The sequence below is a fragment of the Muscardinus avellanarius genome (assembly GCF_963383645.1).
Source record: "Muscardinus avellanarius genome assembly, chromosome: 7".
NCBI classification, from domain to species: Eukaryota; Metazoa; Chordata; class Mammalia; order Rodentia; family Gliridae; genus Muscardinus; species Muscardinus avellanarius.
In genome coordinates this window covers 92427503-92452370 of record NC_137793.1, presented here as the reverse complement: position 1 = coordinate 92452370, position 24868 = coordinate 92427503, and the positions used below count along the sequence as shown (strand labels likewise).

Below are 24868 nucleotides of genomic sequence, written 5' to 3'. Positions count from 1 at the left end.
TGGAAGGTAGTATCTCTTATTGATAGATAAAAACACAATATTAATGTTTGACTCAGTGCCGGGCATGGTGGCGCACGCTTGTAACCCCCACACTTGGGAGGTGGAGACAGGAGGATTGCATAGGTTTGAAGCCAGCCTTGCTGGCTTAAGAGACTGTTTCCAAATAAAAAATATAAAAAATAGGTCTGAGAGTATAGCCCAGAGGTAGAAGGGTTTCCAGGAACCCCAGTACCACCAAAATATATTTATATATATTTGACTCAACAAGAATATAGAGCCTGTTATATATTTTGGCATTTATAAAGCACTACCATTTGATCCTCCATACAAACCAGGGAAGCAATTCAGTATAAGCATGCAGACCTCTAAGCATAGAAGCTCCAAAGTAGAGAACTCCATCCCAGGAAATTACCAAGTACCTCTGATCCTGAACTGCATGTCCCTTAACATTTGTCACAGGATAACTGTAAGCCTTTCCCTGAGGTAAGACCTGCCTATTAGAAGACAATAATATTACAGGCCGGGCGTGGTGGCGCACGCGTGTAATCCCCGCACTTGGGAGGCGGAGACAGGAGGATCATGCAAGTTTGAAGCCAGCCGCGCTGGCTTAAGAGACCCTGTTTCCAAAAATAAAATAGGTCTGGGAGTGTAGCCCGGAGATAGAAGGTCTTCCAGGAACCCCAGTACCACCAAAAAAAAAAAAAAAAAGACAATATTACCACAGATTATTTTCTAATCTCGGCTTTTTTAACTTCCTCAGAATATAAATAGTAGTATCCATTGTTGCCATGCTGATGTCGTTACTGACTTAATTTGAAGGTGATTTTAAGCTATATGGTATATTCCCTCCAAGAAATTTCTACTAGATTGTCAGCTTCTCTTGGATGTGAGCACTGTTAAAAGACATGTGAGATGTCTTCACTAAATGCTGAATTCACACAGCTAACTTTACACTTAAAGTGGTTATGTGCACAACAAAAAAGAGCAAATGCTGAGAACTTCATTTAATTCTTATGCAAAAAGAAATTAAGAAAACCCAATTGAAGAGACTTGCTATGATCTCAATGGGATGAGAAGTGCACCTAAAATTTCCGAATGCTACTGTCAAGGTACTGCTTTTTGAAACAGCACTGTATTTTCTGAACTCAAAATCAGGACCACAGTAGAACTATGAGCTTTCTCAGAATTCTGAATTTAGGATCATGGAGTCTTATAAAGCTTAGGCAGATAATATTACTTTTATGGGCATTATTATATATTAACATACTATCTTAATAATATACTAATAATATGATAGTATTAAAGTAAACTAGATTACTTTCCGAATTTGCTCATTTTCCACATCAACCTATCATTCGGAAAGAACTTGTTCTTGGATATCCTACATAAATTGCTCATCCTTAGTAAAATCTTGAGCTCGGCAATTTTTATAAGTTATTTTTAATAGCAAAGTTATTACATGATATTTCTAGAGTGCTATGTCATAACGAGATATAACATTTAAAAAGAAAAATTTCCTGAAATTCTAGAGAAGAATTTTACTCAGGGTTTGGATATAGTTTCAAAGTGATAAAAATATGGACCAATGACAATGTCCTGTTACAGACCAACAATGTGTGTAGGTTTACTCTCACCTGCTTAAAAAGTTGAAGGTTAACTGCTGTTTCCAAGAACTGCTTCATCACACTTGAGCGGTGCTTTACAAAACTCTCCTCACAGAAAGTGATGGGCTCACCCTAGACAGAAATAAAGATTTTCAGGGCATCAATACAAGGTCAGTCAAAAAGAACCAGTCTTTTTATGGAGGCACACAGCCACAGAATATAAGAAACAGAATCAACAAACAGACCCTTATACATAATAGCTAGGTTTCGCCGGGCGTGGTGGCGCACGCTTGTAATCCCCGCGCTTGGGAGGCTGAGACAGGAGGATCGCGCAGGTTCGAAGCCAGCCTCAGCTACTTAGTGAGGCCCTCGGCAACTTAGTGAGACCCTGTTTCCAAATAAAATATAAAATAGGTCTGGGAGTATAGCCCGGAGGTAGAAAGCCTCTGGGTTCCACCCCCAGTACCACCAAAAAAAAATAGAAAAGAAAAACATAATAGCTAGGTTTCAAGCTAGCAGAAATGTTCTTGTACTGAATATCCTCTAAAATAGCTTTCTAATAAAATATCCTTTGGACTCTCAAAAATGCCCAATTTCACTTTCTCAGAGTAGGAGTAAATTCAGGCAGGCATGGTTCTGCATGCCTTTAAAATCAGTACATGGGAGGCTGAGCCAGGAAGATAAATTCAAGGTCAACCTCAACAACTTAGCAAGACTTTGATTCAAAACTAACTAACTAATAAGGAATAATGTCCTTGAGTTCAGTTTACACAGTACCAAAAAACAAAATTTAGGAGTAAATTCTCCAAAAACTAGATTTGACTTCAGTAGATTGCATTAAAAGACTAGTATGTATATTTGAAAAAGTGTGGTAATTATATTTTCATCTTGCTTATAAAATACTATAAAATTAGTATATCAATTACTGCATAATTTTGCCATTTGCATAACTTGTTATATAACTAATTCATTTTTAAAATAAATTAAAAGTTTTTAGATTTGCCTCTATGATTGCAAATACAATTCTGATTGCATACATTCTGGAATAAGTCCCCATAGCATCTGTTTTTATGTATCCCAGGTACTAAGACTCTTATCTCTATGAGTGTGCTATGTAAGGTAGCTTGACAAGATGCTCCTCTATCACATCAACAAGGACTTAAATTTCAAGCCTTGCAGATTCCCCTTGTCCCACTTATTCTTCTTTGACTATGTGGAAAATCACCCCTCACTGGCTGATCCCTGCCACCTGCTGTTCCCCACACCAGCCGAAATGGTCCCCTTTGCCACTCAGCACATTCAAAGATAATTGATTGAATTATATCATCAAAATGAAAACAGTAACTAATGACTAATAATTTATTCATTACAATGAATCTTGTAGTGGTATTTTTATTGTAGCGGAAAGAAAAATGTGTTTACCTTCTAATAGAATGTTAAAAGTATTAGCTATAATTTTAAAATAGTTAAAAGTAGCTGGGCGTGGTGGCACACACTTGTAATCCTAGCATTTGGGAGGCTGAGACGGGAGTATCATGGTTCGAGGATAGCCTCAGCTACTTAGTGAAGCCTGCTGCAACTCAGTGAGACCCTGTTTCAAAATAAAGAATAAAAAACAGGGCTAGGGGTGTAGCTCAGAGGTAGAATGCCCCTGGGTTCCATGCCCAGTACTGCAAAAAAAATAGTTAAAAGTAATAATTCAATTTAATTTTAAGGCAGACTCAATCATTTGTCTAAAAGTTGTCATTAATAAATATTGCCAAGATATATATATATATATATATATATATATATATATATATATATATATATATATATATATATATCAATTCTGGTAAAAACGTTTAGATTTCCTATGTTATATTTCTTTTGATGTGAGGGAATAAAGGACAAATTGATGGAAGATTTCAAGGCAAAGAAAAATTGAGAAATCAAGTCTACTTAAGCTTTCTCAAGAGTTGGGTGTAATCTAGTAATTAACCAACATGAATTAAGTGAGAAGAGCTCTGTCCTCATTTGTCTTTGAGCAACTGCTTTCAATCTTTCAAGAGAAGACGTAAAGCAAAAGTTTCAATTTTCTGCCATCCATTTGGGATAGCAGAAATTGCTAAGCTTTGAACTGAACTTTCAAATGATTAACACCATTTATTTACTAAGAATCTCTAATAATAAGGAAAACAAAGCCCTGACATATTATAATTTTCATTTAGAGGAAATTGGTCTTGAAAAACAATGCTATAAAGTTTCGTATATTAATATACAGAAAATATAGACTTAAACTGTTATCCTTGGGAGCCTCAATTATTGTCATGCGTGGGATATGTGCAATGAAACAGACTCCGCAGTGTTAGCGCTTTCATGTGCAAGTCCAGTTGAATGGCATGAGAAGAAGAACCCATGCAGTTTGGTTCCTGAGTCTTGTCCTCTTACCACCGTCAATTCATTTAGTACATTAGATTTAATTCACATTTTTTAATTCTTAAAAAGTAGCTAACTTGCTGCTGGCCAAAGTTCAAGAAAAGGCAAACTATCTGTTACTTAATTTAAATCACTTTCCAACAACTGTGAGAAGTTTTATGCTTTTTCTTTATAGTTGAGAATGGAAAAATTCTTTGTCAGTCATGTCAAGACTGGAGAAAGGAAAATAAACCTGTTTGAGCAGTGCCAATTACCCCAGCTAAAATAAACTATAAATAGAAATATATAGCATGGATATCCAATCACTTCAATTAATATATATACTAGAGATGACTATATAATCTGGTCCTTTGAGAAAATTTCCAACACTTTGTATTCAATCCAGTCTTTCTGTAAGTATACACTGTAAAGGTAATGAAATTTCCTCTATATTCTCTGAAGGTTCACTGAAATGAAATAACAATAGAGTAAGAGAAGAAAAGGTATACACTTTTACTTAATGTGTACATGTACTGGGAAACTAAATTATAAAAATCAAAGGATCAGATGGTTGAAACTTAAATACTCTACTCATAGGGAAAAATAAAATGTAGTGGGTTTGTAGGCAACTTTAAAGGGTAGAAAAAAGATTTTTAGAACAAATGAATGAGACTGTGTTTTAGTTAGCTTTTCTAATCGCAATAACCAAAATACCTGGCAAGAACAATGTAGAGGAGGACAGGTTCATTTGGACCCACAGCTTCAGAAGTTCTGTACATAGGCTAGCTCAAAGACAGAAACACTGTGCTCACATTCTGGCAGCCAGAACCAGTGAGCAGGGTAACTATGCTCATACCACTTAAAACAAGACTTTGAATCAAAGGGGGCCTTTATATATTCTAGATATTAGTCCTCTGTCAGAGGACTAGCTGGCAAAGATTTTCTCCCATTCTGTAGACTCTCTTCAGACTCTTCATTGTTTCCTTTGCTGTTAGAATCCTGTGTGTGTGTGGTGGGGGGAGGGGTATTGGAAATTGAACCCAGAGGCATTTTACTTCCAAGCTACACTCCAGCCAAATTTGTCTTACTAGGTTTCTAAGAGCCTCACTAAGTTGCCAAGTTTGAATTTGAACCTGCAATCCTCTTGCCTCAGCCTCCCAAGTACTGAGATTACAGACATGTGTCACTATGCCCTGCTTATGCAGAGTTTTATTTCCTGAGTTTTAGATGTTTCATTGAGAAAATCTCTACCAAGGTCTATGTGTTGGAGTGTTAGTCCTATGTTCTCTTTTGATAATCATGAAGGTTTTGTTCTAATTGCTAGGGTTTTTTTTTTTTTTTAATCTATATTGAATTAGCTTTTTGCATGGTGGAAGACAGGAGTCTAATTTTATTGTTCTGTATGTAGGTATCCAGTTTTCCCAACACCATTTACTGAAAAGTATGTCTTTTCTCCAGCATATATACATCATACATACATACATACATATACATATACATACAATACGAATATATATATTTGTATTGTGGCATCATAATAATACACCTTAATGGGATACAAGATAGTGGAGACATATGTACACACATCACCCAATTAGCCCTTACCCAATTCCCGCCCCATTCCCTCCCCCTCCCTCCTTCTCATGTTTGGCTTAGTGATTGACACTGATATCTTTGTTAAAGAACATCATGCACACTGGAGAATTTCTCTTTTCCCCTCTTCCATCCCCTCAGTTAGGCTGCCTGCCTTATTAGCTCATCTATATAGTATCTCTTTCTTCTTCTAGAGTTCCTCCTATGACCCATTTTCTCCCTAGCTTTCACATATTAGGAAGAGCATCTGATTCTTATTTTTTGTGACTAATTTCACTTAGTATAATATCCTCCCGTTCCATCCATTTCCCTGTAAAGGACATAATTGTATTTTTCTTAATGGCTGAGTAAAATTCTATTGTGTACATATCCCACAGTTTTGTAATCCATTCATCTGTTGATGGACATCTTCGTTGGTTCCATAGTTTGGCAAAATTGTGCAGCTATGAACATAGATACACATGCATTAGCTTGGTAGTTTGGTTTCCTTTCTTTTTGGTAGATACTCAAGAGGTGGTATTGCTGGATCATGTGGTAAGTTCATTCCCATTCTTCTGAGGGTCCTCCATACTGTTTTCCAAAGTGGTTGCATTAATTTGCAATCCCACCAACAATGTATTAGAGTTCCCAATTCTCCACATCCTCACCAGCATTTGTTGTTGTTTGTGTTTTGAATGATTGCCATTCTAGTTGGAGTTAGGTGAAATCTCAGGGTAGTTTTGATTTGCATCTCTCTGATTGCTAATGATGCTGAGCATTTTTTCATGCATTTATTAGCCATTTGAATTTCTTCCTTTGTGAAATGTCTATTTAATTCACTTATCCATTTTTATTGGGTTATTTGCTTTTTTAATGCTGAGTTTCTTGAGTTCTCTGTATATTCTAGATATTAGTCCTCTATCAGAAAAATAGTTGGCAAAAATCTTCTCCCATTTTGTTGGCTCTCATATTTTTGGTACTTTTTCAAAAGAATCATCTGTCTGTGTGAGAATGTGTCTGTAACCTTGTATTTTATTCCTTTTGTCTATGCATCAGTTTTTGTGTCAATACCATGCTTTTTGTATTACTATAACTATGAAGTATTATTTGAAACCAGGTATTGTAATGTCTCCAGCATGGTTCTTGTTGCTCAGGATTTCTTTGGCTATTTCAGGTCTTTTACTCTTCCAATTTGAATTTTAGTACCATTTTTCAAGCTCTCTGAGGAATGAAATTGGTATTTCAATAGGGATTACATTCATTCTGTAGATAACTTTTTGTAGAATGGCCATTTTGATAATATTTATTCTGCCTATCTAAGAACATGAGAGGTCTTTCCATCCTCTATGGTATTCTTCCATTTATTTTTTCAATGTTATATAGTTGTCATTATAGAGGTATTTTGCCTCTGTGGTTGCATTATTTCAAAATATTTTTAGGCCATTGTGAATAGAATTGTTTTCCAGATTTCTTTTACAGTGAGTTCATGGTTGATACATAATATAAAATACCTATGATTTTCGTAAGTTGATTTTGGAACTGACTACTTTATTAAATCCTTCATTAAAAAAATCAGCTATAGAAGTCTTAAGGTTGAGTTTTCTGGATTTTCTTAGTATAGGATCATGTCATCTGCAAAGATAATTTCACTTCTTCTTTTCCTATGTATATCATTTGAATTTCTTATTCTTGCCTAGTTGCTCTTGCTAAAATTTTTTTAAAACTATGCTAAAAAAAATAGTGGTGATAGTCGACATTTTTCCCTTGTTCCTGATTTTCGAGAAAATATTTTCAGTTTTTCCTCCTTAGTATGAAGCATTAGGTTTGTCATATATTACTTTGATGAGGCTGAGGAAAATTCCTTCTAATGCTAATTTCTTCAGTGTTTTTATTTTGAATACACATTGGGTTTTGTCAAATGCTTTTTCTGCATCTACTGAGATGACCATGGTATTTTTGTCTTTGATTCTATTTATGTGATGAATTACATTAAAAAGACTTGTGTATATTGAACCCATTTTGCATCTCTAGAATGAAACCAACTTGATCATGATGGATAATCTTCTTGATGTGGTTTTGAATGTGGATTGCTACTATTTTATTAAGAATTTTGGTATCTATGTTGGTCAAAGATATTGATCTATAATTTTTCTTTCCTTATGTATATTTATTTAATTTTGGTATCAAGATGATACTGACCTCGTAGAGTGGGTTGTGATTGTTTCTTCTCTTTGTATTTCCTGAAATGATTTGAGATGTATTGGGCTTAGTTCTTCTTTAAAGGTTCTGTAAGCCGGTCATGGTGGCGCATGCTTGTAATACCCGCACTTGGGAGGCGGAGACAGGAGGCTCGTGCAGGTTGGAAGCCAGCCGCACTGGCCTAGGAAACCCTGTTTCCAAAAATAAGAAAGTATAAAATAGGTCTGGGAGTGTATCCCAGAGGCAGAAGGGCTTCCAGGAACCCCAGTACCACCCAAAAAAAAAAAAAAAAAAGGTTCTGTAGAATTCAGCTGGGACTCCAATCTGACTCTAGACTTTTCTTTGTTAGAAGGCTGCTTTTCACTGCTTCAATTTTTTGCTTGTTATTGATATGTTTAGGTTTTCTATGTCCTCTTGGTTCAATTTATATAGGTTTGTATGTGTCCAGAGATTTGTCAATTTCTCCTAAGTTTTTTGATTTATTAAAATATAAGATTTCAAAATAATTTCTGATGATCCCCTGGATTTCCATCTTGTCTGTGGTAGTATCTCCTTTTGTATCGCTTAATTTATTAATTTGGATTATTTTTATCTTTCTCCTGGTTAGGTTGGCTAATGGTTTATCAATATCATCTACTGCCCTACCATCCTACCCATCTCATCAGCATACTTTAAAAATTAAGTTTTCATTCAAAGAGTCAATCAGAAAAAACATAAATATATACCTAATGAAAATATGATTTCCCCTTCTCCCAAAAAGAACTACAAGTAGAACAAAATATATAAAATATCAAATACAAAAATAAAAAGTATAGAAAAATTAAGAAATAAATTTATAATAAGATGTGATTGATAAACAGAAAAGATACTCTGTGATATATATACATATACATATGCATATACATATACGTATACATACATATTTATTTATTTGGGCTTTGTGGCACATGCCTGTAATCCTAGTACTTGGGATGCTGAGACAGGAGGATTGCAGGCTCACACCACCCTCACCAACCTAGTAAGATGCTGTTTCAAAAAAAATAAATAAAGAGATAGGAGCATATCTCAGAGGTAGAATGACCCTGGGTGCAATCCGCAGTACCACACACACACACACACACACACAAAATATAAATATACATATATATATTTATATATATATGCCTCTACCCATCTTGCAAGTACTAGATTTCAAAATTTTTTAATTCAAAGAAATGAAAATCATATGCCACTATCTACCTAATAAACCTCAAAGGGGAGAACATTATATTATAAAATATAAAATAATTAAATAAGAAATATTTTAATCATTTTCACCCTGAACACTAAACACTGATATTTCAAATCACTTACGAAATTTTCCTCTCTACTTCGATTTGCTCCTTTCCTCAATGCTGAAGCCTTCCATACTTTTTAAAAGGAAAATTAATTTTTTTTATTTATGAAGCTAAATAATATTTAAATGAATATAGCATGGTTAATCTAGACATTCAGTGTTGGGACAGGGAAAGGGGAATGGAGGTAAGAAGAGAGGGCACCAAGCACAGTTTAAATGTATACCATTTCAATATGTTTCACTTATAAATAAAAGTAAAAAAAAAAAACTCATGTACATGAATGCCCATTAAAAAGGGCATTCATATACTCTTGAGTGTCAAAGCTAAAAATAAGACCAAATAAAATTAAAAATAAATAAATAAATAAGGTAAAATTGAAGGAAAGTAATATTTTTATCCTTCCTAGTCTATAAAATTGAACTCAACCCTATTGAGGAAAATAAACTTGCTCAAACACAATAAATCACTAATTTTGTCTTCCAAAGTATTTTTTAATTAAGGATAAATAATTTTAATATAAATAAGCTCTACTGCATCATAGATGATTCATTTCTAGTCTTTTCAAAGAATGGGATCCTTATCTACAGGAAATAGGTAAATTATGTAGAGTACTATGAGTTTTATAATACTTTACATATATATATATATATATATATGTAAAGTATTATAAATATACACACACATACACATATTTCAAAAAGATTATCATGTGCTATGGTTTGGATGTGTCCCCCAAAGGCCCTTTCATTAGAGGCCTGTTCTTCAGTCAGTGAAGCTACTGGGAGTTGACAGGAATTCTGGTGGGAGCTCTCTCTCAAAGGGGATATTGAACCCCAGTCTCTCCTCCTTCTCTTTTTTCACGTCCTTATGACATGAAGCTTTGATCCTCCATGTTTTCCCCCAGGATGTGCTGCCTTGCCACAGGCCCAAAATCAATGAAGCCAAAGGACCATGAACTGAAACCAAATCTGTGAGCCCAAATGACTCTTTTCTTATAAGCTATTGTCTCAGGAATGTAAATTAGACATATGCATTTATCCAGAGGTGGCAGCTGACATGGCCATGTAGTTAAGGACTCCTTCCAGTAACTCAATAACCCCTCAAAGATATAAAGGCCACTAGATGGCATCCATTATTCCAGAACTCAGCTTAGAAAGGATATAACACATTCATATTTTAATGTTTCCTAGTTTATAATAAAGTTTATACTTCAATAATTAAAGGCAATGAAGGAATAAAAATTCTCTTTTGGACTTCAGGGAAGATGGCGACCAAGAAAACAGCATTTACAAGTCCTGCTAACACTCGATCTCTATTACCACAAAATCAGTGCTTTTCATAGCCAGAAAACACTATCAGCAGAGAAATAAAAAGTGTAAACACAAGGAACAGAGAAAAAGAAGACTAGAAGAACAACCAGAGATTAGAAAAGAAACCAGCCCACATTGCAGAGCCACACCAGCGCCATCATGCCTCACGGCACCAGGCTCCAGAGAAGAAAGGTAAACAAGAAGCTGAAGTGAGCAGCTGCGGATCATTTGGGTGTAATTCAGCAGTTCTTTCAGCGCAAAGAACGTCTAAAACTCCCAGTGGCCAAGCTCATCATGCCTTCCAGGGATTCAGAATGCAGCTCAAAAACAGAAAAGAAATACCCGAGCCTCACGGCCAAGGGCGTGGCAGGGGCATGATATTGCCAGCAGTGGCGACAAGTTCACCACACCTGCAACAGATCCAGATAAACACATACAATAACTAAGTGAAATTGTGGCCCACAGAGGAGAAATCCAAGCACTGCACCCACAGGGACTTGGAGCATCTTTGATAATCTCCCTGGGTCTGAGATTTTTTTAAATTTATTTATTTTTATTAAAAATAAATGGTATACATTTAAACTGTACTTAGTCCCCTCTTCCCTCCCATTTTCCCTTCCCCCCTCCCAACAATTAATACCCAGGGTAACCATGCTATATTCATACTTTTACACATATTTGGAAGTAGCCACTCATTAATCAAGTTCGGCCTTCTTCCTCTCCTAGCTTTCCATTCAAACTTTGCTGAGATTTCCCTTCCATTATCTGGAGTCCTCTGATATCCCCAATGCTCCCTAGTTTGGGTATATTAGAGGAAACATATGTCCCTTTTCTTTCTGTGTTTGGCTGATCTCACTTAACATAATACTCTCCAGGACTTTCCATCTTCTTACAATGACATGATTTTGTTCTTCTTTATAGCTGGATAGAATTCCATCGTGTGTATTTTCCATAATTTTGCAAACCATTCATCTGTTGATGGGGACCTAGGTTGTTTCCATATTTTGTCAATTACAAATTGTGCTGTTATGAACATAGGTATGCCTATGTTGCTGTAATTCTCTAATTTCAACCCTGGGTCTGAGATTTTGCAGTCCAACTCAGTGAAGGAGTAGTCGTGGCAAAGATACCACACCCTAGTTGCAGCTCTCCATGGGAAAACGCCCAGCCTGGCACCCCCACGTTCTAACGCAGCCTCGATTAACTCCCTGGGTCTGAGACTTTACGATACAACGCAGTAAAGGAGTAGTGGCAGCAGAGATTACCACAAACTCGAGATCCAGAGCACCTTAAGTGAAGTCGTGGTGACCCAGGGAAGAACCCAGAGAAGGTACGAACTTCTAAAATCACAGGAACAAGGAACAACAATAGAGCAATGAATGCCCCAAACCCCATAATATCAGAACCTGATAAAACAGAAATTCAGAGATTTTCAGAAGATCAAATCAGGAATATAACTGTAGAAATAATACAGGACTTCCGAAAAGAATTTAAAGAGTCTAAAAGAAATAAAGGATGCAATCATTGAATTAAAGGCATCAATTCAAACTATAATTGATTAGACCACGTGGAGAATAGAATCTTGTGCCTAGAAGATGATTGCTCCAAAAACAAATGCATAATTTATAACTTAGAAAAAAAATCAGACAGCAGGAATCTGACATTGAAGAAATACGGCCCCATTTTAAGAGAGCTAACCTAAGAATAATTGGAATAGAGGAGGGAAAGGAAGGTGAAACCAAAGGGATCAATAATCTCTTCAAAGAAATAATAGCAGAAAATTTTCCAAACATAGAGTAAGAGGTCGATACACAGATCCAGGAAACTTATAGAACTCCCTTTAGACAGGATCGGAGAAGAGGATCCCCATGCCACATAATTGTCAAAATGACCAATGTGGAAGCCAAGCAGAATGTCTTAAAGGCAACAAAACCAAAGGGCCAAGTGACATTCAGAGGCAAACCAATTAGAATCACTCCAGACTTCCCTAACCAAGTCATGAAAGCCAGAAGGGCGTGGATTAACATATTCCAAACTCTGAAAGAAAACAACTTCCAGCCAAAAATCTCCTACCCAGCAAAATTATCTATCAAATTAGATGGGGAAATAAGAAGCTTCCGTGTCAAACAGAAACTGAAGGAATTTATGTCTTCAAAACCAGCGTTAGAGAAAATACTCAAAGAGATTAACTACAAAGAAGAAATAGGTAATACACACAAGAACCAGAGAAACAAGATTTTCCATCCAGCAGACAACTAAGCAAAGAAGAATAAACAGTATTTCAAACAGAAATAAAATCTTAACATGTTAGGAATTAAAAGTTATCTCTCAATAATAATCATACTGAATGTAAATGGCCTCAATTCCCCAATAAAAAGACATAAAGTGGCAAAATTGATTAAAAACCAGAATCCATCCATCTGCTGCTTACAAGAAACACACTTTACTAGTAAAGATAGTAACAAACTCAAGGTAAAGGGCTGGAGCAAGGTAATTCATGTTAAGAAGCTTCCATGACAAACAGAAACTGAAGGAATTTATGTCTTCAAAACCAGCACTAAAGAAAATACTCAAAGAGATTAACTACAAAGAAGAAAGAGGTAACACACATCACTGCCAATTTCAATGTTGAGAGGTTTTATGACCCAGATTTTCTTCTAAAAGTTTATAGTCTTAAGATTTATATTTAGGTCTTTTATCTATTTTGAGTTAATATTTGTATATGGGATTAGGTAAGGTTCCAATTTTATTCTTTTTCATGTAATTATTATTTTTCAACAATATTTAGTTAAAAGATTATTATTTCCACCACCAAATGTTCGTGGAAACCTTGTCAAAAATAACTTGACAATATAGAAAAGAATTTTGCTCTAGGCTTTTATTTAACTCCAATGGTTTATATATCTGCCTTTAGAATAGTACTACACTGTTTCAATTATTGTAGCTTTATATGGTTTGAAATCAGAAAATATATATCTTCTAGCTTTGTTCTTTTTCAAGATCGTTTTGGGTATCTAGAGTCCATATTCCATATTAGGATAGATTTTTTTTTCTGAAAAATAAATATATAAATATATGATAGTTTCACCTAAAAAAATAGAAAAAAAGTATTCTCTGGTAAGAAAGCAAAAAGAAATATTGAAATGTTATCTTTAAGTAATCCAAAGCTTGGTATCAGACAAATGAAACTGTTATGAAAGATTATCAGTTTTAATTTTGGATAAATTGCTATAATACTAGACGTCAACCACTAAGCCAAGCATGGGAGGGAGGGATGGGGAGAGAAAGGGGTTGGGATCGGGTGGGGGCTGACTGGGCGATGTGTGCATGTATGTCTACAAAAGTTTGTATCCCACTATGATGTATGAATACAGTGCACCAATAAAAATAAATAAATTAATTAATTAATTTAAAAAAAAAACAAAGTTAATCATGAAGCCAAGCATGGGAAGGAGGGAGGGGGAGGGAAGAGTTAGGGATTGGGTAGGGGCTGATTGGGCGATGTGTGCGTGTATATCTCCACAAGTTTTTTATCCCATTAAGATGTAAGACTGCAATGCACCAATAAAAATTTATTTAACAATGAAAAAAATTAAAATTAAAAAAATAAAAATTCTCTTTTTACAAAGCAGAATTTTAAAGTCCAAACACTAAGTGAAACACTGCTACACTTAGCAACAGACTTCCTATTATATAGCAGGTCTTTGTATTACTTTTACTAATCCAGTGTTTTATCTCTTAAAACTTATTTCTCTGGTTATAGAAAAGTAGCCCAATAATTTTTATAAAAATCAGTTTAATGTACTTTACTCAACAAAAAGAAAGAAATATATTTGACTTACGCTTTTTGGACCATCTAAAAATTTGGCTATAATTCTACACAATAGTCATTTTTAGGATATTAAAATAAGTAGCAAAATGAACTAAGATATGATAAGTTGGAAAGCCCACCTTAGAAAAGTATTCTGAATTGTGAAGACCACAAATTTCCAAATATTACAAAATTTCTAATTGATAATATTCTTAACTTTTACTTTATACTTGTCATATTTAAACTCATTAATTGTGAAATTCATTTGTCTTATGAATTTCTTAATTATCTTAAAATCGGGTAAACATGCTTGAATACAATTCATTAATTAGTTAAGAGATAAGCACTGGTATTCCACTTTTAGAACCTTAATAAGGTGATAGGAAAAACAAACATGGAAAGTATTAACTAAAGGTTACTAAAAGAATTAAAACCCCAAAGTCAAGATATCTGAGATGGAATATGTTTTAAAGAATACTTATTTTGGCTTTTGAAAATAGTCATTATACTTTTTTAAGGTGTGATATTAAAATAATGTCTCTTTCTTCGGCTTCATTTCAAACTATAAAGCAGCAAGTTAAAATAATGATAAAATAAAATGCTTACAGGTTTGTATCTCAGTGCATCTCTGTAGGATCCAAACAAAGCAGCCTGCGCCCTAAGAAAGGCCCTAGCCACTCCATCACCGGTAGCTGTAGACTGCTTCTTCAGTTTATTTTTCAAGGCCGAGACCTGCATGACAGAGAGGAACAGTTAAATTAACACCTCAGAAATTGGTATGGTGAGGTAAGAACCCAATCAGCAGGCAAACCACAGTGTCTGCAGGTCAGCCAAAAATTCATCCTTTTCCTTGATAGCTTATCTTTTTAACTGCAGAGAGCACCTGCTGGTCTGTTAATTGAAACGAAAGTGGAAGAGAATAGTAACGTGCTGATGCAAATTGGTTTATGCTCTCTTTTTTTCCCAAGGCCTCTTGACATAAATAAGCTTTAATTATTTTACAGTAAACTGCTTGCGAGCCACTTTTCTTCAGATTTTTAGCAATTACAACATGTGTCTACTTGTTTTGAGGTGAAGCGGGTTGGCTATCCTTCATTTCTGCTACGTAAGGTTATTTGTTATAGGTCCTCCAGGATCACTTACAATTTTATTTTACTTTTGGAAGCTTCATTTGCATATGTAATTTTCCAGTCATTTGTTGAATAATTTTGTCATTAGAAAAAAGGAGCAAAAGGAGATAGAGTTATTGATACCATACCATCATTGGGAAATTATGTTTTGCAAATGATATGCATTTTCTCATTTAATCTTCACAAGAGTCTTTAAGAAAAAAATTCATATTCACATTTATGAATGAAGAAATAGGAGCACAATTACATGAATTAATCTGCACTCATTTATCGATTTGTATAAGTTTTAAAGGTACTTAAATCTGTTATAATTTTTATACATATTCAGTTTTTAATTCCAAGTGCTATGGATTTTAGATAATTATATTATTCATGAATATCTCTTACTTAAATTAATTTTAAGTGAGATCATAATCCCAATATAAAATTGGGTTTTTCTTTTTTAGTACTGGGTGTTGAACCCAGGGGCATTCATTCTACCTCTAACTTATACACCCAGTCATTTTAATATTTTGTTCTTTGTTGTGTGTGGGTGTGGCACAGTAAGGATTGTATCCAGGATCATTCTACATCTGAGCTATACCCCCATTCCTATTTGATTTTTATTTTGAAACAGGATCTCACTAGGTTAATGAGAATCTCACTAATTGCTAAGGCTACCCTTGAACCTGAGATCCTCCTCGCTCAGCCTTTCAAGTACTAGAATTACAAGCCTGTGCCACCATGCCCAGCTTTCTTTAATTTTGAAACAGGGTCTTGCTAATTAGGGTCTAACTAGGTTGCTGAAGCTGACCTTGAACTCGTGATCCTGTTTTATCCTCCCAAGTACTGGGATTACAGGCATGTACATAACTCACTTTTTAAGATATAGAATATGCTAGAATTCATCCAATTCACTTCAATTCTTTTCACAAAAAATACAAAGTATAGTCTATGCACTTTAAAGTATTAATTCTCATACACATTCCTCAGTGCTTAAAACAGAAATATGTGAAGTTATGTAACAACTCCATTTTCTTAAGAAGAAAAAAATTAGACTAAACAGACAAATTCTAATTTGCTTGCTCCCTTACCAGAGCATGTTCTTATTTGTGTGTCACTACCAGATAATAAAATAATGCCATTTATCCTTTAAACGTATATGCAAAAAAGAATATTTTTATTTCCTTATTCAAGTAGTTCTGACTCCTCTAGTAGATGATGACTGTAATTGAAGTGTCAACCTAATTAACACTAAACTTTGAATAATGCTAATGAGAAATGAGCACAGCATCAGAGGAAAGAGCAGCTCTACAGGTGATAAACTTGCACAGTGGTGACATTTTCCAGTGTGAAGTCACAGTTGCTGTGATCTGATCAAAGAAACAGACCCCCATTGGGTCCAATTATAACCATAGTTTTGAAAAAATTATTGAGTTATGATGTTCATAATCTATGCAGAAAGGCCTTTGCAGTATAGGTCTTCTCCCCATAGCTGTGATCTTTTCAATTTATATCCAAGCTCCATAGATTCAGATAAAAGTTTAGAACCTAATTCATTTTAGTTCACAAAGTGCATAAACTAGGGTTCATCATTTTATTTAAGAGGGAGTTTTTATTGTTAAAACCTAACCTCAATAAAGGCACCTCTTTAGGTAACCCACATATTCAAACAATACTATAGTTGAAGAATGCAAAATAAATCTTCTGACTTAATGCCCTTTATTTTGGTTTGAAATTCTGTTATTATCCCCTAAGTTTCAAATGCCCTTAAAGAAAAGCCAAAGGGCATGAATACACGTATTTAATTACTGTTCACCTCCAAAAAATATTATGATTGAAGGAATTTGTTTCCACTTTTTAAAAATGGGCAAAGTTGCCGGGCATGGTGGCGCACGCTTGTAATCCCTGTGCTTGGGAGGCTGAGACAGGAGGATCACACAGGTTCGAAGCCACCCTCAGCTACTTAGTGAGGCTCTCGGCAACTTAGTGAGACCCTATTTCCAAATAAAATATAAAATAGGTCTGGGAGTATAGCCCGGAGGTAGAAAGCCTCTGGGTTCCACCCCCAGTACCACCAAAAAAAAAAAAAAAAAAAAAAGGCAAAGTAAATGATTGGTTTTTCTAAATCTTTGCTTTAGAAAATACCTTAAAATATAATTATAAAAAGCACATGAGCCGGGCGAGTTGGCACACACCTGTAATCCCAGCATTTGGGAGGTTAAAACAGGAGAATTGCAGTTTGTGACCAGCCTCAGCTACTTAGTGAGGCCCTCTGCAACTCAGTGAGAACCTGTTTCAAAATAAAGAATTAAAAAATAGGCCTCGGTGTGTTGTTCAGAGGTACAATGCCTCTGGGTTCCATCCCCAGTACAAAAAAAAAAAAAAAAAAAAAAAGGCATGCTTTGCCAGAGCATGGCAGTGCACATGGCTTGTAATCCCAGTACCTGGGAGTCTGAGACAGGAGGATTTGGGTTTGTGGTAGCCTCAGCTACTTAGTGAGGCCCTCTGCAACTTATTGAGACCTTGTTTCAAAATAAAGAATAAAAAACTGGGCTGGAGGTGTAGGTTGGAGTTAGAATGCCCCTGGGTTCAGCCAGGCTTGGTGGTGCGCGTTTGTAATCCCCATCCTTGGGAGGCGGAGACGGGAGGATCACGCAGTTCGAAGCCAGTGGCTCTGGCTTAAGAGACCCTGTTTCCAAAAAAAAAAAGTATAAAATAGGTCTGGGAATGTAACCTGGAGGAGAAGGGTTTCCAGGAACCCCAGTACCACCAAAAAAAAAAAAAAAAAAAAAAAAAGAATGCCCCTGGGTTCAATCCCCAACACCACACACACACACAAAAAGAATGCCTTTAAAAACATCATTTTAACAAAGAAAATTCCTCAAAACAAACTTTTAAATAAAACATAAAACTGAAATTTCAGTTCTTCATATATCAAGGGAATACTATTCTTAAGACAATCATAACGCATGCTCACAGGTGATGAAGCAAGCCTCCCCCTTGGTCTTTACTCTACATGCCTTGGACTATGTAACTGCTCCTTGAGCATCAGGAATACCAGTCACACTGCCTCCGCCCCTCCCTGACCAAATCCTAAGTATGCAGCCTTCTCTTCCAAAACTAGTCACCCAGCAATCACTCCTGAGCTCCTTGTAGATAGGTAGGAAATAGGAAAGAAAAGGGGAATGTGAGAATTGTGGCATCCTGAAGGGCATAGTCACATAAGCAATATGACTTGTCCCAATTCAGATTTGCTCCAGGTATAAAATAGGCAATGTATTTGAAAGACACTACCAAAGACATCATAAATAAATTTTACTTGATTATATTTTGGAACAATATTTTAAGTGTATGGTTAAATAAAATATATATCATTAAGATTAATTTTCCCAGCCGGGTGTGGTGGCGCACACTTCTTTCTAATCTCAGCATTTGGGAGGGTGAGACAGGAGGATCATGGTTCGTGGACAGCCTCAGCTACTACTTAATGAGGTCCTTTGCAACTCCGTGAGACCCTGTTTCAAAATAAAGAATAGAAAATAGGGATGGAGGCATAGCTCAGTGGTAGAATGCTCCTGGGTTCCATTCCCCAGTACCCCCCAAAAAAAAGATGAATTTTCCCTATTTTGACTTTTTAATGAGACTACTAGAAAACTTAAGACTACTAGGAAAACAAATAGCTTACTTATATTTCTATTGGCTAGTACTATTCTATATGAAAATACTCATTAATTTCATACAAATATATGAGATTAAAATTGCCTAGCAACAAATATTTATATTTTTCCTTTGCCTTTTTAAAATTATTCCAACTTTTATAAACTACATCAAAAAAGTTATTTTTTTTCCCCCTTGACCTACTCTAGAAGTCCTCAATTGTCAGTAGACCTCAGGTTGATCTTGTTTTCCAGAGACTGGAAGAGCGGCTAACTTAACTGTTTTTATATGTGAAAATGAATGTTCGAAAATCGTCTGTAAGACTGAAATTGTTTATAAAAATCAGTTTTAGATATAAGGATATTAATCTAATATAAATCAACTGTTTCAACAGTGCTGTTTTCTTGGCCTTTAGATACCTGGTGTAAATTATCACCAGTTACCACTGCCCTTTGCTGTGCTAATTAGCTTTTAGCAGTTTTTATCTATAAAATGATGGTGTCTCTTATGCACTTTTCCAATAACTGCTCCAGGAAACCACATCTTTTGCTTTAATTTCCAAAGTCATACATTTAGTTATGAAATAAATGTATTAACTTCCTATAAAATTCTAAAGCTTATAATTGTATATAACTGAATTCAGAAAAGCACTAGGAATCTTAGTCATATGGCTAGTATTATGAAATTCTATTTGCATTGAAAAAATCAATTGTTTTATTTTTCTTTTTAAGAAAAGAAGGTAGCCTCAATGTACAATGATTAAACATGACTTCAAAACATACATATTTTATTATTTTTAGATAGTTTTCAGTTTACAAACAGTAGTTAATTATTATACAAGCCCTCCCTCCCCTAGTTAAACAGTGAAAATAAGCTTCAGAAATAAACATCATTACTCTTATCAAATGTTTAAATTCCTTTCATACAGTGAGAATATGGGCCTTGAAGCAGCCAGCCATGGAATGAATTATATCCAGGATTTTAGCACAGTGGGAATTCACTGCTGCATGAACATTACCACAAATTCTCCACTCTTACCCTCTTAGCACTGAAATGACTATGGATAAAAGAAAGGAATTATGTGAGTAAACGTAGCAAACAGGTACATATTAAAAGAGCACAAATGTGTGCACACAGCCTGTGTAATTAAGTGAGCTGCCAACCAGGGCAAGTTAAGAACAGAGAGGATATAAGGGGCAGTTTTTCAAAGAATCGCTTTTTCTCTGACTTGAAGATGCATCTTTGCAATAAAAATAAATAACTGCTATACCATAGAATTTAAATTTTATTTTTAGGATCATAAAGAGAAACATCATTGTATAAGAGAGAAGATAAAAATAAATGTTCATAAATATTTGGACAACCTACACAACCTACAACACCCCATAATATGTTTAAGTATCTCCTTTTGTATAATTAAATAGTACTCTAGAAACTGCATACATTTAGAAAACAGTTTCAAAGAATCACCTACTTTAAAACAATGGTATAAAGTTAAAACATTTTGTTGTATCATGAAACATATTATGCTTAGCACATGAATTAGATATTAAATGCCTATACTTATTCAATCTTTCTAATGTTTTTAACAAATAAAATCAATAGTTCCTCTTACTACATTAATTTTTTAACAAGACTCTACTTGAGAATTAAAACAGTAACTTTTAACATTTATTTAATGAAAAACATGTGACATAGTCATCTACCTGGTATCACTACAGTGTTTCTTTGTATGAAGCTTAACTTTTCTATAAAACCCTAGTGAGTCTGGTATCATTCATAACTATTTCCCTTTCAAAAGCACCTTAAAATTAAGATAACCAAAATCGTTCTTATCCCCACCTGCTACAGTTTAGATCTGTAATGTCCCCCAAATTCCCGTGTGTTAAAGGTCAGGTGCCCACTCCATGATATATTTGGAAGGGGGTGGAGTCTTTAAGAAGTAGGACTACTTGGAGGAGGTTAGGCTGTGTGGCTTGCGTCCTTGAATGAGATACTGGCATCCTGGCCCTTCTCTGTTTCTCTCTTACCACCCAGCTGCCATGAGGTGAGCAGCTGCTCTGCTACATGCTCCCACAAAGGGACACAAATTGAAACCTCTGAAGCACTGAGTCAAAATAAACACCTCCTCCTTATCATCTGTGGATCTCAGGTATTTTGTCATAGTGAAGAAAAGCTGACTAACACTCCACCGCTCAAGCTCAAGCTTGGTGTGGTGCCAGCACCACCCCCATTCATCCCTCCACTCTAAAAGGAACATCACACTTCACCCTTTCTTATCCCCATCTGCAAGGCATCACTGAGGTGGTCATTTTCTTGCTAATGTGCATTTTATTTCTGCCCATTTTCTCTAAATCTTTGCCATTACTGGATTCAAGTAACCATTATTATCTTTCACTTTGACCACTGTGAATGGTCACCTCCCCTATCTACCTGCTTCACTTCCTAAACTCAATAATCTTCAGGACCCAGAACTAAAATATATATATATATATATATATATATATATATATATATATATATATATTTTTTTTTTTAACTCAAAGTGGATCATACTATTCCTCTACTGAAAATCTTCACTGAATTTTCAACAAGATCCAAAGGACTTTGACAAGAACTGCAGTCTTTCAAGATGCCTCTTTCTTGTCTCTACCACCTCACTCTGCATAATTCCCTCTTGTTCATCACAGGACAGCTAGAGGCCTTCCTTCTCTTTCTTGAATTCGCTAACCTCTTCCCCATAGGGGACCGTTGTACATATATTTTCCTCTCCCTACCTTACTTGGCTTACTCATATTTGTCATCCGGGCCACTTCTGCAGAAAGGCATTTCTGACACACTGAGCTTAGTCATATCAGAAAAGGCTGATCTGAGTTTGTGGGCTGGTGAGAACGACAGCTCTACTTGGCCAGATTTTACTGGTAGCAGAGTTGGCTGTCAATCCAAACAATCTTCTTGGCTAATGGAAGTCCTAAATAGCAACTGGTGCAAAGTTAAGCTATTTCCCAATAACCCCTGTGCCTGTATGGCCATATGGCTGGGTTCAGACAAATGAAATGTGAACTGAGGAAATCTGATACTTTCAGGCTTTGCCCCTAAAGTGACAGGCGTGCCTACCCCTGTATTCCTCCTTTCTTTGGGAGAGGCAGACAAAGAGTAATGGAAGAGCTACTTTAAACCTGGAGATAAGAGCCATGTGCTGAGGATGGCAGATGCCCCACTGCTCCCAACAACTTTCCTCTTAATTATTATAAAACAGAGTCATAAATTTCTATTTTGATGTAGGAATGAATGTTTAGGTCTCTCTCTTACAGAAACTTAGCCCATACCCTAATTAATTTACCACCTAAGAAGGAAACAAACACTACAAAAGGATAGATGAGAAATAGGAAATAGAGATCATAGACCAAGCTTCTGACTGCATCTACAGTTTCTCATACTGTATACCTAAAACCCAGTCTTCAAGGCCACTGAGAGAACATCGGAGTATGCTGTGCCATAAGAAGAAAATAATCTCAGGCTTATGGCTTTTTTTACTAGTAGAGTAGGTAAGAACACCTGAGCTCTAAGCCAAACACTTCCATTTCCTTGCATCAAGGAGCCCAGAAAGAGCCCAGTCAGCCTGTTTCACCCTTAACCTCAATCACAATTTTTTTGTTATCCTCTTCCACTGTACCTTATTCCTTGTTGTTATAGTAACAGTCCAAACATAGGGAAATCGGGATATATGTGTTCATGTTCACCACTACACCCCCAGCTTTTAGGAAAATAAGGGCACTTGTGCTTGATAAATACTTGCTGAATCAATAAATGAAATGAACAAAACAAGTCGTTTCAGGTATACTTTTATTTCTCTAGTTTACTAGAACAGAAGATCTATGGTGGGCATCAGAAACATAATCCACTCAATAGTTCATTGCTGATACCATAATTTATTCAAAAGTTCACTCAATATGTTATCAGCAAGTTTGGGGAATAACTGTGGTGACAGTGCTGTTGATGTCACACACCATGTAGCTTCGTGTGTGTGTGTGTGTGTGTGTGTGTGTGTGTGTGTGTGTGTGTAGTGGAGGATCAAATTCAGAGGCATTCTACCTCCAAGCTACACCCCCAATCCTTTAATCCTTTTTTATCTTTTATTTGGAAACTGGGTCTTGCTGAGTTGCTAAGTTGAGGCTGAGAAGCTGGTTTTGAACTTGAAATCTTCCTGTCTCAGCTTTCCTGAGCATCTATGTCCAGCTAAGGAATTTCTTGAATAAGAAAAGTCAAGAATTTAAAGGATTAGAATAAATTGAAAGTAATTATAAAAGACCCAAATCAAGTCTTACCTTGTTTATTTCTTTGTTTATATTTATTTATTTGTTTGTTTGGTATGAGAGATTGAATCCAAGGGCATTCTACCTCTGAGCTACATCCCCAGTCCTTTTTTATTTTTATTTTGAAACAGAGTCTCATTAAACTGCTGAGACCCTCACTAAGTTGTTGAGGCTGGCCTTAAGCTTGGAATCCTAATGTCTTAGCCTCCCGCATACTGTAATCATAAGCTGAAGCCATTACACCCAGCAAGCCTTACCTTTTTAAAAAATATATTAGTAGAAAGAAAAGAGTAAAGCTCACTATTAAGATAATATAGGGTGGGAATGGCATTTAGAAAAAGGCTAGGTAATTTAGTATGAAAGGAAAAGCCATGAGGAAGTCAAAAGACTTGGTGAACACGTTAAAGCAACAAACAACAAGCCAACTATAGAAATGGCAAAAGCATAGAGACATAGAAGGGGAAATTTTTTTTTAATTTATTTTATTGGTGCACTGTATTCATACATCATAGTGGGATACAAACTTTTGTAGACATACATGCACACATCGCCCAGTCAGCCCCCACCCGATCCCCACCCCATTCCCTCCCAACCCCTCCTTCCCATGCTTGGCTTAGTGATTGACATCTAGTATTATAGCAAATTATCCAAAATTAAAAATGATAATCTCACATAACAGTTTCATTTGTCTGATACCAAGCTTTTGATGACTTAAAGATAACATTTCAATATTTCTTTTTGCTTTCTTACCAGAGAATATTTTTTTCTATTTTTTTTAGGTGAAACTATCATATATTTATATATTTATTTTTCAGAAAAAATCTATCCTAATATGGAATATGGAGTCTAGGTACCCAAAACAATCTTGAAAAAGAACAAAGCTAGAAGATATATATTTTCTGATTTCAAACCATATAAAGCTACAATAATTGAAACAGTGTAGTACTATTCTAAAGGCAGATATAAAAACCATTGGAGTTAAATAAAAGCCTAGAGCTAAATTCTTCCCTATATTGTCAAGTTATTTTTGACAAGGTTTCCACGAACATTTGGTGGTGGAAATAAAAATCTTTTAACTAAATATTGTTAAAAAATAATAATTACATGGAAAAGAATACAATTGGACCCTTACCTAATCCCATATACAAATATTAACTCAAAATAGAAAATAGACCTAAATATAAATCTTAAGACTATAAACTTTTAGGAGAAAATCTGGGTCATTAAACCTCACAACATTGAAATTGGCAGTGATTTCTTGGTTATGATTTCAATGGCACAGGCAACAGAGGAGTATACAAACTCCCTAAAAAATAAAAAAAAATTGTATATCCAAAGACAATGTAAACAGAGTTAACAGTTACTAATAGAATGGGATAAAATATTTCCAAATGCTATATCTGAAGGTATATTAATATTCCAACTAGAAATCCTAAAAATTAACAACAATAAAGGCAAACAATACCCTTTTGAGATAGGTAAAAGACTAACATAAATAATGAATCTCCACAGATAACCAATCTTAGTTGTCTGTTGGATGGAAAATCTTGTTT

At 35.3% G+C, this 24868-nt stretch overlaps 1 protein-coding gene across 2 annotated transcripts in view; it reads right to left on the bottom strand.

The window, feature by feature from the left end:
• DENND1B (DENN domain containing 1B) overlaps positions 1-24868 on the bottom strand; it is a gene marked incomplete at both ends in the record, with an annotated part of 243584 nt that overhangs the window by 55656 nt on the left and 163060 nt on the right. For both annotated transcript variants that reach the window (XM_080698366.1, XM_080698367.1), the window contains 2 exons: positions 1635-1736; positions 14837-14962. In XM_080698366.1, coding sequence (XP_080554492.1) covers positions 1635-1736; positions 14837-14962 — 228 coding nt within the window. The remainder of the gene's footprint in view (positions 1-1634; positions 1737-14836; positions 14963-24868) is intronic.